General features: G+C 51.3%; 1 protein-coding gene across 1 annotated transcript; it reads left to right on the top strand.

Annotated features, from left to right (window-relative positions):
• Positions 1-2,447: 2,447 nt before the first annotated feature.
• On the top strand, positions 2,448-14,562 carry IVD (isovaleryl-CoA dehydrogenase). The gene is made up of 12 exons (XM_043555663.1): positions 2,448-2,632; positions 4,027-4,116; positions 4,367-4,418; positions 6,477-6,646; positions 7,097-7,190; positions 7,385-7,521; positions 8,766-8,862; positions 10,502-10,595; positions 11,118-11,199; positions 11,746-11,850; positions 11,926-11,998; positions 12,701-14,562. Exons 1-12 carry the CDS (start codon positions 2,480-2,482, stop codon positions 12,832-12,834), a joined length of 1,281 nt encoding a protein of 426 aa, XP_043411598.1. The 5' UTR covers positions 2,448-2,479; the 3' UTR covers positions 12,835-14,562.
• The last annotated feature ends 230 nt before the right edge of the window (positions 14,563-14,792 follow it).

Genomic DNA, 14,792 nt, shown 5'->3' with positions numbered 1-14,792 from the left:
CTTCAAATGATTCCCTTAATAATCTTGCTCTCAAGTTCCACTATAGTGCTGGCTCTCAGTCTCTATTCTTGGTGCACACTTTGTAACCCTCAGATATTCAACTTCCTCTCCAATAGACACTCCCAACTTTCATCCCTTCTGGCTACTGTCCATCTTCTATTCACAGGCAAATTTCTTTTCTTTTCTTTTTTTTTTTTTTAAGATTTTATATTTGGGACACCTGGCTGGCTCAGTTGGTAAAGCGCATGACTCTTGGTCTCTGGGTTATGAGGTCAAGCCCTGTGTTGGGTGTGGAGATTACTAGAAAATAATGGTTTTTAATGTTTATTTTTGAATGAGAGAGAAAGACAGTGTGAGCAGGGGAGGAGCAGAGAGAGAGGGAGATGCAGAACCCAAAGCAGGCTCCAGACTCCACCTGTCACGGTATAGAGCCCAACGCGGGGCTCAAACCCACCAACCACAAGATCATGACCTGAGCCAAAGTTGGATGCTTAACTGACTGGGTCACCCAGCACCCCATTTTTGTTGTTGTTGTTGTTGTTGTTGTTTTAAAGATTAAAAATTTTTAACATCGGCCTGGAGCCTGCTAGGGATTCTCTTTCTGCCCCTCTGAATCGTGTGCATGCACGTACATACCATTTCTCTCTCTCAAAAAAAAAAGAAAAAGGAAAAAAAGAAAGAATTCTACTCCTGGAGAAATTGAAACTGCGATTAAGTCTTGATCTGCTCTCCTGGGGCAAGTGACTCCACCTTGGGCCTATGGCTTCCTTGTCAACACTCCCAACAGCCTTGCAGTGGTGGTATTGGTGGTATTTTCATTTTCACGAAAGGTGGTATTGTTTTCATTTCATTTCATCTTCATCCCAGAACTCAGGGTGCTAAACTACTTGAAGATGAACTGTTCAGGGCATTGGTCCACCACGTTGGTGGAGGAAAACAGCAAAGGGGGGGTGGGGGATAGAGGCTGAATTCCATCAGCTCTCCTCTTCCCCTGTTAAATAACAAAAATTCAACTGAGTACATTTTAAAGATCTAATTGGCTTTATTAAATGTTTCATGACAAGGGCAGTATCCCATCTAGCAAACAGAAAGGAGCTCCATAGAGTTGTAGAAAAGGAAAAGATTTGGGGTACCTGTGTGGCTCAGTTAAAGCCTCCGACTTTTGCTCAGGTCATATCTCACAGTTCACAAGTTTGAGCTCCGCATCGGGATCCGTGCTGACCGCTCAGAGTCTGGTGGGATTCTGTGTCTCCCTCTCTCTGCTTCTCCCCTGCTTGCATTCTGTCTCTTTCAAAAATAAACAAACAGTAAATAATTAAAGAAAAGGAAAGGTTTTTTAAAGAAGCAATGGAATAGGAAAAGGAAATTATTAGCAAAGAACGATTGTTTCAGGAAAGGTCTATCCTAAGGGGAAAACAAGGGGCCTATCAATAAATTATCTAGAAAATTTCAACACTAGGATTTTCAACACTAGGAAGTTCCCATGGTTGGGTGGTTAAAGGTTACATTCTTGGGGAGGTGAAACTGCCTAGTTTAGGCAGTCATGGTTTAGTGACTTAGAGTCTTAAGTGGCTCCACTATAGCTTTGGGTTTTCTTTTTAATACTTATAATACACTACTCTTCCTTTTCTGTATCCTCACCCCCAACCCTGGTTTTAAAAAGTCCTGATTGCTGGGTTTTTTGTTTTTTGGTTTTTTTGTTGTTGTTGTTTCCTTTCTTTTGAGAGAAAGAGAGTGTGCGTGTGAGCCGGGGAGGAGCACAGAGAGAGGGAAAGAGAGAAAGAATCTCAAGCAGGCTCCGCACTTCCAGCACAAAGCTCAAAGCAGGGCTCAACTCACAAACCATGAGATCATGACCTGAGCCAAAATCCAGAGTCCCACGCTTAACCGACTAAGCCACACAGGTGCCCCCAATTGCTGTTCTTAAATAATTTAGAAGACAGCAACTCTTTCCCACGAAACTCCAAAATCGAAAAACCCTGTGACGTAATAAAACAACATTTACTGATTTGTAACAGTGTGCACACTGGAGCCAACACTTCTTAGCCATCCCATGGCTTTAACGATTTGTTTCCAAGCATTGGGCATCCCAGGCTGTTTTAACACTTCCTTTCCTGCAGAGGAACTACAGACTGCTACTTCAACGCGGAGTAGTGAGGTACTACTCCACTCAGAAAACGCCTTTCTTGCTCTTCTAAAAAAAAGTCCCAACCTAGGAATGACTTCATCATAGTGGGTCCGGCGCCCCCGCTACCAACCCCACCACGGTGTAGTTAGGCGGGCGGTCACGCTGATTGGCTCGTGTGGTGGCCAAGGCCAGCTTGGTGTTCCAGCCGGCAGCAGAGGGTGATAGGCTGCTGGAGACCCACCCCTCGCCGATTGGGCGGGGGCAGCGAAGCCCGGGATTGGTGGAGCCTGCGGGGCGGGCTCCGAGCCCCTTCCTCTGGCGCTCTGCCTCAGCTTCCAGTGCAAGGGCGAGATGGCGACCGCAGCTTGGCTTCTGGGTCGGCGCGTCGCGAATTGGAGGCTGCGGACTCCGCTGGCGCCGCTCGCCAGCGTCGTGTCACAGCGGGCCCACTCCCTCTTGCCCGTGGACGATGCGATCAACGGGCTAAGCGAGGAGCAGAAGCAGGTAGGGAGCCCGATCCCCTTCCGGGCCCCAAGGCCTGCTGGCCCGGCCGCATCGCCCTGCTCCGTGGTCGCCTCGACGTTCCTCTGCCCGGCGCCCACCCCGCTGCGGCAGTGGGAGCGCGAGAGCGGGCGCTGGTCTCAACCTCACTTCTGTGGAGGCAGCAAAGCCTAGCTTTCGAGTTAGATAAGGAGTCAGAGACAGGAAGGCTGCTGGGAGACTGATGGTGTTTTGGCGGAGGATTGGCAGAGCCGCTCGAGTGTGACGGAAAGATCCTTAATCTGTCTAAAGTCCACTTACATCTGAACACTGCCTTAAGACTGTGGTTCTCAAGCCTCGTTAATCGTCATCACCAGGGAATCTTTGTCCAATACACACCTTAGGGGCTTTGAAATGCAGAGTGTCGTCTGCTGTAATTCTTCAGCCTACCGGGTCAGACCACAACGCCGAACTGTAACTTGAAAGGTCCTTACAGAGGGAGCTGAACTAGAGCCTTCCTGGAGGAAGGTGACTTTATTTGGATGCTGGCACAGAATTCCCCAGGAACCTGATTCTCCTGTTAAGCAAGTGCCTGAGCTTCCAGAAACGCCAGCATCCGTTTGGGTTTGCAGTCAGTAGACAGAGCTTTGAATCACCTCAGGCAGGAAGGGGTTCAATCCTGGCTCTCAAACGTTTCTGCCAATAGTTTCTAATCTGTTTGGGTATCCTTTTGTCAAAGGCTCAGGGGCAGAAAGCCTGGCATGTGCCAGAAACTGAAGAGGGTGGGCTGGAGCACAGTGAGTGGGGGTGAGGAAGGTACTGGAGAAGGCTGGAAGAGTCAGGAGGGGTCAGCTCATGCAGGGCCTTAATAGGCCTGAGTAAAGAGCCTTCTAGGTATAATGAAAAGGCATGGAATGATCTTATTTAGGGGAGTGACATTTTAAAAATACTCAAGCTGTCGGGGTCACCTGGGTGGCTCAGTTGGTTAAGCATCCGACTTCTGCTCAGGTTGTGATCTCACAGTTGGTGAGTTCAAGGCCCATGTCGGGCTCTGTGTTGACAGCTCAGAGCCCACAGCCTGCTTTGGATTCTGTGTCTCCCTCTCTCTCTGCCTCTCCCCCGCTTGCACTCTCTCTCTCTCTCTCTCTCTCTCTCTCTCAAAAATACATAAACATTAAAAAAATTATTTTTTAACTGTTTAAAAAAATACTCAAGCTGTCTAAGCTGAGGACCTTAAAAGACATAAAGATCATCTCTGGGAAAGTATAAACTAGTATGCCCCCTAAGTTTCAATCTGATGCTGTTTGGTGGGTTGTTTGTAGCCTGTTTTCCTGAATGTGTCCTCGGTAGTGAAGATGCTGTTCTTAGTGGCAATAGTGTAGTGTTTCAGTGGCATCTGTCCACCTCTTTCCCTCTAGCTTCGTCAGACCATGGCTAAGTTTCTTCAGGAGCACCTAGCCCCCCAGGCCCAGGAGATTGATCAGAGCAATGAGTTCAAGAACCTTCGAGTGAGTCATGATGCCCACACCAGAGGATGGGGGGGGGGGGTGCAGAGCGACAAGGGGGCAGCTTGGGGGCTGGGCTAGTCTGGGCTGGGAATCGAACTGCTACCTGGAAGAGCTCACACAGTCTTGTGGTAAATGTGCTCCCAAAGAATGCAGCCCCTTTCTGTGAAGTGTCTGGGTCTCATTCCAGATGTGCCAGACACCTGAGACTGGCTGCCTTCTCACAGCTCACTGCACTCCTTTCTGTTGGCAGGAGTTTTGGAAGCAGCTGGGAAACCTGGGGGTCTTAGGCATCACTGCCCCTGGTGAGTATAGTTTCCTTCCCTAATGAGAACTCACATGCCCTTTCGCACTGTTCCCCAAAGAAACAGGAGAGGAGGGGAAAGATCATGCTGAAAGAAACTCAGAAACTTCCTCTTGGACCTGAGAAAGCACCCACAGAAGACTATCAGCCCAGAGAAGAGTCCACTCTATTCCTTTAGGCAGTGACATCTGGAAGGCAAAGAGATGAGGCCAGTGCGGTGATGGATGAGGATCAGACTCTTGAACTCTGCATGCTTACTAAGCTCCCCCAGGTGATTTGGGGAGTTTAGAAAACTCCATTATCACGCAACTGTCTTGCATGTCTTATGGTCTCTTCTACTCCCTAAGTTCTACTCTACCAGGAGCATCTAGGCAGGACCACTCAGGACAGGGGTGTCCCTGTGGGGACTGCCTATGTCTTGTGCCCACAGCTGACCCTGGAGCTTATTTTGAGAGCCTCCCCGTGAGGTGGCCAGATGGTGTCTTTAATAGGCTCTCCCTGGCCTGCCCATTGTCCCCTATGGGTCTTATTACTTGTTTCCAGGAGGAGAGGGCACAGAGCTGGCGGGCTTCGGTTTGGATGTTGGCCTCTGAAGGAGAGGCCCAGTGGGGCTTGCAGTACCCAGTGAAGAAATAAGCCTGTGGTCTTACCTGCCGAGGCCTGGACAGCCCACGCTGCTTCAGCTTGTACTCATACTGGAACAGAGGCAGAACACAGTTCTTACATCCCCTTCTTGCTGCTTGGAGACAATTCCTGGGATTTGAGCTGATTTAAGAGTAATGACAAAATGGAAGACTTAAAAATGTAGACCCATCCTAATGGAAAATGGTAGGAGTAGGGCACCTGGGTGGCTCTGTCAGTTAAGAGCAGGACTCTTGATCTCAGGGCCGTTGAGTTCAAGCCCCGCATTAGACTTTGTGCTGGGTGTGAAGCCTACTTAAAAAGTAAAATGGTAAAGGGGAAGGCCACTGGAAACTCCCAAACAAGACTTCCTTCCACTGTGTCTTGGGGGTTTAAGAGCCCCCCACCCCCCCCAAAGAAAGCCAGTTCTGGTGAGCTCTGGTTTCCACGTGGTTGTCCTGCTGGCTCTTTCCAGTGTCACCCACCTGTGGTCTTTCCTTCCCAGACTGAAGAGAATTGGGCTAATCTTTCCTGAGAGCCTAGGATGAGCCTGACTCCTTGGTCAGAGTAAACGTGTGCAAACAGTCTTTTATTTTTTTCTTAAGATCTTATTTTATTATTTAAAGTCATCTCTACACCTGTCGTGGGGCTCGAACTCATTACCCCAAGATCGAGAGCCGCATGCTCCACTGACTGAGCCAGCCGGGCACTCCTGTGTGCAAAGAGTCTTACCAAGATTTACCCAAAGAGCAAGGCTGGGGGTGGGAGGGTGGTAGCACCAGATGGTCCAAACCTGTCGATTTGGGATCAGTTGCCAAGGAAAAGCCACGTTTTTTGGTGAGGAGTTCTGAAATTCGCTAGCTGTGGCTCTCGTGCTCCCGGATACTAGTTTTGCTTTTTTGTTTTGTTTTAACTTTTTTGAGATATAATTGACCTGTAACATTGTGTGAGCTTAAGGTGTTCAATATATCGATTTGATAATCCTGCTTTGTTAAGTCTAAACACCTGTGCTATGAAATCTCACCTTCCTCGGGCCTTTTGCACATGGCATTCTTTGCTTGGGACCTATTCTTAGTGCTCTGACCCTCCCTCTCTGTGTTTCTTGGTTAACTCCAGGTCCTCTTCCATTTATTCATCTGCCCTTCCAAGTAGCGGGTGCTCAGGCTCTCTTGTCTTCATCAAGTGGTCTGTCTGGGATAATGCAGGCATTGTAATGACTATTTCCTGAACCACGCCTCAGCTGACCAGAGGCAGCAGACAAAACCAGTTCCGCGAGCTTGTAAATCAGAGCCCACGGCATAAGCCTGTCCACCTTGCTAGGGGTAACTGGGAATGGGTGCTGCAGAGTATGTTCTTTGCTGCCAATAATCATTCCTGTGAACATCCCAATTTAATCTGGGCTACCTTTTCCACTCTACTGCATCACCTCCACTCCCAGCTCAGTATGGCGGCTCTGGCCTGGGCTACCTGGAACAAGTTCTGGTGATGGAGGAGATATCTCGAGCTTCTGGAGCAGTGGGGCTCAGTTACGGCGCTCACTCCAACCTCTGCGTCAACCAAATTGTGCGCAATGGAAATGAGGCCCAGAAGGAAAAGTACCTCCCCAAGGTGAGGAAATGGGAATGGAGAAACACGCCAGTGTCACAGCACCACCACCGACACCGAGGCACCCTCCCCTGTCGGCAAGGGCCGGTCAGACTTGCTTCCTACAGCGTGCTGCCCTCAACCGAGTGCAGTGAGGAAAGGGTCAGGGATTTGCTTTAAAATAATTCGGCAAGAAGAATGAAAACCAGGAGCAGAAGTTCTGAGTCGGTCCCTGGACAACATTTGCAGAGCATTCTAAGAAATGCAAGACCAGGACTTGCTTCCCTTGGGAAGGGAATGGGAAAGCAGAGCTATTTTCAGTTTTGTAGACGGTGGGCTTCTCTTCTAGGACTTTACCAATACCTGGTCTGAGATGCGTTTGAAGGGGTGTCATGTGCACAGGTGAAAGCAGGACAAGTGAGCTCCTGTAGGGCACTTCTGAGTCATAACCAGCCCTTGTGGTTTCCCTTGCAGCTGATCAGCGGCGAGTACATAGGAGCCCTGGCCATGAGTGAGCCCAACGCTGGCTCTGATGTTGTCTCCATGAAGCTAAAAGCAGAAAAGAAAGGTGAGGCACCTCTTGGGAGCTTCTGGAGTGGGAGCTGAAATGGACAGAGAGACAGACCTCCTCAGGGTGAGGGAGCAGTAACCAGGGGTGGCCCCTGCTGGGTTTCCAGAACTGTTTCCCAGCAGCAGGTCCGTGAACTGAGTGGTGAGACAGGCCACCATGGCTTGAGCAAGTAGCCAACTTCCTGTCCTTAGGCGATCACTACGTCCTGAATGGCAACAAGTTCTGGATCACCAATGGCCCCGACGCTGACATCCTTATTGTCTATGCTAAGACTGATCTGGCTGCTGTGCCAGCCTCTCGAGGCATCACGGCCTTTATCGTGGAGAAGGTGAGTGGAGGACAGTGCATGACGGGAGGCTTTTGTCTCCTGACGGCGGTACCAGAGATAGCTCCCTTCAGCTGGTGGCAGACACAATCAGCATGTACTCTGCCAAGGCTCCCTGAGGCGGGGGTGAGGCAGAAGAGCTGACAGAAAGGAGGGTGGCCAAAGTGGAGCCCAGGATGGGTCAAGTCAAAGAATGGTGGAGCCTTCCGTAGAGCTAGGCCACACAAAGCAGTCCAGGAAGATGAAGACTGAAAGGCAACTGGCTTTGACAACGAGGATGTCATTGGTGGCCTTGGGGAGAGCAGCTCTGGAGACCACAGCATGAATGAGAATGCAGGTGGGGGGGGTGACCGAAGACTGCAGCAAAGCAGGGGGAGCTAGAGCTGGAGTTGGAATGAAAAGGTGGGCATTTGAGTTTGTTTTGAAGATTGGGAGAGAACTGAGCAAATTATTTGGTAGAGAGAAAGGAGAAGAGGAGAGGAGACATTGAAGTGTGTGGGAGCGGGTGAGCAAGGCCCAACTGTGAGCCAGGAGAAAGAGGTAAGGCCGGGCTACAGGTGATGGTGGAGGAGCCATCTGCCTCATGACCTCAAGGTGTGAGGGCTGGGAACCACAGGAGTGGGGGATTGGGGAGAGAATCCCATGAATGAGTATCATAAACGTTTGCAATACCCTCCACAGAGAAGGAGCTGACCAGGTTTGAAGAATAGGAAAAGTGAGGGTCCAAAGGGCTGGCTGAGGTTGGAAATCTCAAGGTCCTGTGGCACCACTCCTGTCAGCCTGCGCATCCGACACTCTCTGCTAGTCACTTGGGCAATGCACTCGGAATCTGATTAGCCAGGCCAAAGCACATAGATGGCTGAATTGATCCTGGGTGGGACTCGGGTACAGAGGCAAAGGAATTGAGTGGGCTGCAGAGAGGGTCTTGGAAGTGCTTTCCCCTGAGGAAAGGAAACAAAGGCAGCAAAGGACAGGGAGCACCCAGGGAGTGAGTGTTTCACTGAGAAAGAACTGCTCCGGTGAGAAGTGGGGAGAATGCACCTAGCAGCAGGGGTGGGGGGGGGTGTTAGGGCCAGAGCGTCAAGGAGTAGAGCAGTCATACAGAGTGGGGGCCCTGAGAGTAGGATGCAGTGTGTTGTACAAATTCAGGGACTGGATGGGAAGGCAGGCGTTTCCCAGGAGTCTGCCTTTTACTAGCCTTCCTTGGGGACTGGTCTGTAATCAGGCCACCTTTTGTTCCTATAAAGGGTATGCCTGGCTTCAGCACCTCCAAGAAGCTGGACAAGCTGGGGATGAGGGGCTCTAACACCTGCGAGCTAATCTTTGAAGACTGCAAGGTTCCCGGTGAGTCTCGAATGGACAAACCCCTGTCCTGACCCTTTCATAAACCGAGAAAGCCCATCTCTGGGTAAGAGAAGCTCACCATTGTCAGCTTACCGATGACATGCGTCTAGGCAATGGGCCTCCCACTGCCCCACTTGCCCATTGGCCTGTCCGTGTGGGACTCGGGCTGCCGGGCAACCGTCCTTCTGGCCAGAGCTGTGTGCCTGACCATGGCTGCAATGAAGGGTGCTTCTTCCTCTATGGATAACACACTGTGCAGGGTGGGATTCCAGTGTCTGGAACAGACAGGTAAGATGTGTCCTCACTCTCTAATGTCCTTCAGACATCCTCGTTTGTGTGTGTCCCTGAACAGTTCCTGTGAGGTAGGCATGAACGATGCTAACAACCATTCAAATAAACTGATGGAAGCCAGACTCAGTGAAAACCTGGCAATTCGAGTATTTTCACCCCTGAAGTGTAACTGAAAACATGACACATCATGGGAGAGCCCGCATACCCATCATGTGCTAATGAGACCCAAGGGCATAGATTCGATGGCCAGCTAGGTGTGCTCTGTGCCTCAGCCATAGACCATCCCTTTCCCCGGTGACCCAGGACCCCAGAAAAGGATGCTTTGGTTACAAGGAGCTCTAGGGAGCGGGGGTAATCAGTACAGATCCTTCTGTGTCAGTAGGAAACAACCACCATCATCAGGCAGGTCAGTGTCCATGCTGTTCTCTCTTTCCTGTTCACACCTCCCAAGGCCATCCAGTGTCCTGGCTTCCAGGGTGGAGAGGCGTTCAGCAATTTCTGTATTGTATTGTATTGTACTGTATTGTAAGGAGGCTCCACACCCAACATGGGGCTTGAACTCATGACCCTGAGATGAAGAGCCACACACTCTACTGACTGAGCCAGCCAGGCGCCCCTAGCATTTTCTGTAACTAGCACTGAATGACCCATCTCTTGGACAAAGACTCTTCCATAGATCACTTTTGTCAGGGTGAGAGGGGATGATACTGGAGCAGAGCAGACTCAACCTGGGGGACACTAATTCTCGCCTTTATGGGCATGGATAAAAAGAACTAGGGAGAGGTTCCATGGCAATTGAGGAAGAGAAGGGGAAGATCTAAGAATGGGGACTTTGTGTTTGGTCTTGTGGATGGTGTGTGTGTGTGTGTGTGTGTGTGTGTGTGTGCGCACGCGCATGTGCCTGATGGGTTGGCGGTGTGGGGGGAGAGTCCCTCTAGCAAGCTCTACTTCTGACTGGAAGTGGTAAACTTCATTCTTTTCTCTCACTCAGAACCCTACTTGAGGTCAGGTGACATTTTAGTGCCTGTGTGAAAGCTAGGTACCAAACCTAGCAGCTTTTATAAAAGCGAGGAGTCTGGGAGCGCCTGGGTGGCTTCACTCCATTAAGCGTCCGACTTTGGCTCAGGTCATGATCTCACGGTTCGTGGGCTCAAGCCCCACATTGGGCTCTGTGCTGACAGCTCAGAGCCTGGAGCCTGCTTCAGATTCTGTGTCTCCCTCTCTCTCTGCCCCTACCCCACTCATGCTCTGTCTCTCTCTCAAGAATAAATAAACATTAAAAAAAAAATTTTTTTTAAATGAGGCTGTGAAAAGCCTTCTTCCCTCTGACCAGCATTTTTCCTGGCAGCTGCCAACATCCTGGGCCATCTAGGTAAGGGCGTCTACGTGCTGATGAGTGGGCTGGACCTGGAACGGCTGGTGCTGGCTGGTGGGCCCCTTGGGTGAGTATGAGGCTTGGCAGAGCTGGGCTTTTGGCCCCCTTGGCAGGCGGTACCATCGTTGACTTCCCTTTGGGGGCCAATGGGAGCCGCCTCCTGGAAGATGCACCTTCTTTCCTAGAGACGAAATGAACAAACGTCCTCCTCCCATATTTAATTTCTTCACAATGAAGGTAAATATTATTATATGAGAGACAAAGGGCCTAAGGGACTATCCTGCTTAATTAATCAGGCTGGAACAGGATGCCCAGGCTCTATGGCCTGCCTGCACAGGGGTCCTGCCTGCACAGGGGTCCTGCCACTCTATCTGGTGTCAGGGAAAGAGGCCCAAGGCCTGGGCAGTCAGTGCAGTGACTGAGCAGGGATAAGAGTCCTCATGCTCCTTTTCTCCTCCCTGGGACTCCAGTTCCTTGTCTTACCAAGCTATATCCCCCCCCAAGCCTTCCCACGTTGGCATTTTGCCACACCAGGTGGCAATGGGGATACAGCAAGGCATCTCCCCAGTGTCTTTCTCTTTTCTGGCAGGCTCATGCAGGCTGTCCTCGACCACACCATTCCCTACCTGCACATGAGGGAAGCCTTTGGCCAGAAGATTGGCCACTTCCAGGTGAATGGAAATGCTTGTGCTGAAATGTACTTTTTTCATTGGGCTCAAATTTTCTTTAATAAATGAGCAGGAGTCTCATTTATTACTGTCTCTTGCCACCAACATGAGTCTGAATGCTTGGAATGCAGACCTCGGCATGCTCCCTGGCTTTGGAACTTGCCGGGAAGGTGATCACAGGTCACCTCACTTCCTATTTGAGATCAATGAGCTAGACGTCGTAAGGCTGCAAGGTGAAGCGTGCAGATTGTAGGCAGGCAGGGGGAGAGGGAGCAGCATTTCTAGTCACACCTCCTGGTCTGAAGCCACCATGGGATGTTAATGTGGGTTGCCGTAGGTGGAGGGCCATTTCAGTGTGCAGAGTCCATAGCGATGGCAGCTCTCTGGCCATCCCTGTTGTCCTAGGCAAATGCTGTCTCTCTCTGTGCCCTGGTATCCCCGTGCCTGGCTATCAGGTCACTACTGCTGACCTGCTTGTGGCAACTAGGGGGAGCGCCTGAGAGGAATGTGGCTCCAGCATGTTGACTTGTGACCTTCCCTTGTTCCCAGCTGATGCAGGGGAAGATGGCCGACATGTACACCCGCCTCATGGCGTGTCGGCAGTATGTCTACAATGTTGCCAAGGCCTGTGATCAGGGCCACTGCACTCCCAAGGTAAGGGCCGACCGTTGGGACTCCCTCCTGTGGGGCCCTGGCAGGGCCCCGCTGACCCAGAGCCTCCTCCCACAGGACTGCGCAGGGGTGGTTCTTTACTCGGCTGAGTGCGCCACACAGGTAGCTCTGGATGGCATTCAGTGTTTTGGTGAGTGGCCCCCACTCCCTACTCCCAACCACAGAAAGAGGCTTCCTCTTCACTCACTCTGTGCTTTGGCTGGCTGCAGTGAAGCTGGTACCCTTAGGCTCCCGCCCCAGGTACTAGGAGGACATCTTAAAACAAATGGGGAAAAGTGCTAGAGGTCACAAGCTGTTCCTACCTTCAGCAATGCCCCTTCTCCTCCTTCTGGCCTGGTCCTGTGAACCGTGGGAAATGGGGAGGGAGATGAGCCTCTGGGGCTAGATGGCCTTGTTTCACTGCTGCACAGTAGTTAAGAGTACACACCTGAGCCAGAAGACTTAGGTTTGAACCCTTGCTCTACCACTGCCTGGTTTTGTGACTCATGCAAATTACTTAACTTCCCTGGCTGGACCTGGCACCCAGTAAGTACTCGCAGTAACTTTTCGCCCCCCTTCCCGGGTCTGCCAGTGGCTCTCCCAACCTTTGCCTGGTATCCTCAGCACTCTGGATGCCCTTCCAGCCCCGTGCATCCATACCCACCCACCCCTTCCCCCCCCACCCCCCACCCCGCAGCCAGATACTCCCCACATTCTCACCAATGTTAGCTGCTTCTCTTCAATCGGTCTGTCCTCCTCTGGCGTGTTTCTATAAACTTGGCTTTCTATTAGCTTTCCTCACTGCCCATCACCCTTTATTGTCCTTTCTTCTCTGCCCAAACCCTGGCTGCAGGTGCCAATGGCTACATCAATGACTTTCCCATGGGCCGCTTTCTGCGAGATGCCAAACTGTACGAGATTGGGGGTGGGACCAGTGAGGTGAGGCGACTGATCATCGGCAGAGCCTTCAACGCAGACTTCCACTAATCCCGACCCTTCACCCCTTTTCCCAGCACCTCGAGGCCTTTCTTTGGAAGCAGAGATACAGCGGCTCTCCTGCTGCTCAGCTGCCAAGTGCTCAGGCCTCAGAGCTGGGCCAGCCAGCCAGGCCAGACATGGCAAGATGTGGGCAGGCATGGGGTGGAAGGGGCATTTGTAGCCACACTTTCTGGTCTGAAGATTCTGTGGGACATTAATGAAGGCCATGGCGAGTGAAGGGCCTAACTGAAAAGTGTTCAGTGGTTTAAAATGGACTCAGCAGGAAGCCTTCTGGCTCTTTCAGGGCTTGTCGGGAAGGCTTTGGTGACTCTCTAACTTCCGGGCCCTACACTCCCCTGGGTGGGCACTTGGGGGCAGGCAGGCAGCCACCCCTTTTTTCAGCTACACTTCCAGCAGGGAGCCCAGGACACAAGAAGCATTGCTCTTCTCCATGTATTTGAATCTGGTAGCCTCTTCTTTCTGGGGGGAAAAATCTGCCAAAACCTAGCCTCTGTTTCTGCTGATTTTTAGAGGCATCCACTCCCAGCAGCTCCTCTGTTCCCCCGGGGCTCCATTTGTTAGGGCTGAGATCACGCCATGTTGGGGTGGAGCTTGGGGAATAGGCATCTCAGAACACCTGTGCTACCTGGGCTCCACCATGGGTCAGAGGTCAGTGTGCTTGGGAGGGATCGGCTCAGCACGGGTCTCTGTGGCAGCACCTCTGAGCCCTTGAGCACTACTCTGTCCAGTCCTGGCCGGATGACAGCCCACAGCAGGCATGGTTGGCGGCTCAACTCCAGCCAAGGCTGCCTGTGTACATTTCTCTGGACGCCCTATGGCTAGTTCTGTTACAACAGAACAGCGGCTGCTGCCATTTTGTATTAAACATACTGAGAAGCAAACCCATCTGCTTCTAAACTGGGGGGAAAAGCAATCTACTTGCTACTGCCTCCTGTCTGCCTCTAGCCCTATGTCCTTGGCGAAGGGCTAGTCCGGGTGCTACCCTCCTGCCCTTCAGCCTGCTCACTGGTGATGTGGGACAAAGAGGTGGCATCCGCCTTTAGGACAGAAGAGGTTTTAACCTCCCTTTCCCAGATGGCCCAGAGAAGTTAAGAGTCTTGGAGCTAGAAGGAAGCTTATAAGTTTCTGGACACCATCTCCATGGTATTTAAGAAGATCAAGACAATTTGATTTTCTCAAGGTCAGAACTGAAGCTAGAATCCAGATAAGCAGAAATGAGAATGCCAGCCTGCCTCCCCCCACCACCCCTGCAGTCAAGAGTGGAATGGGCTTGGGTTGTTCCACGCTATCTAAATTCCTTAAAAGAACTCGTTTTCTTGGCTTTCAGCCCAGGGTGCCTTTCTGACTTTTGGTCCTGGCCTGTAGCCAAGTGCTGTTCCAGCCTGATGCTTGAGACAGGTGGAGTTAGCGCCTTACCAACCCCAGCCCAGTTCCATCCTAAGCAGGGGGAGACCCAGGGCTTGAGGCACTGTCCTCTTACATCCCCACCCTGCCCCTTGTTGTGTTGGAGATGAATGTGACCAGAACACTGGTCTTGCTGGGTTTAAAGTGTAGCTCGAACAGTCTAGAGACCTTCAGAATGTGACAAAATGGAATGTTTCCTCCAGTCTGTGTGGGTTAAGGAGCCCTGCCACCAGCGTGGGGAGAATGTGATTGTTCTCCTGATGCTCTATGTGAATTAGAAAAGAAGTGTTTTAAAATAAAGGCAAAAATAAAGGGTGCAGCCTGAGTCGTGAATGGAAGAGCAGGGGGCATTTCCACTTTGGTTCTGGTGGGAGTTTGAGGTTCACGTGCGTTCTGTAACCATAAAGCCAGCTGCCAGCACTATTCCTTCCTAGGGCTGCTGCTAATTCCACTCCGGTTTTAGGCAGGTCACACTATCAGCCCAGCTCCCCTGTTGCCTACCCTCCCATTCTTTGTTTTCCTACTGTTTGTCCTGTGGGATG

This window comes from Prionailurus bengalensis, chromosome B3, assembly GCF_016509475.1.
Source record: "Prionailurus bengalensis isolate Pbe53 chromosome B3, Fcat_Pben_1.1_paternal_pri, whole genome shotgun sequence".
NCBI lineage: Eukaryota > Metazoa > Chordata > Mammalia > Carnivora > Felidae > Prionailurus > Prionailurus bengalensis.
This window is presented reverse-complemented; position numbering and strand designations above follow the sequence as displayed.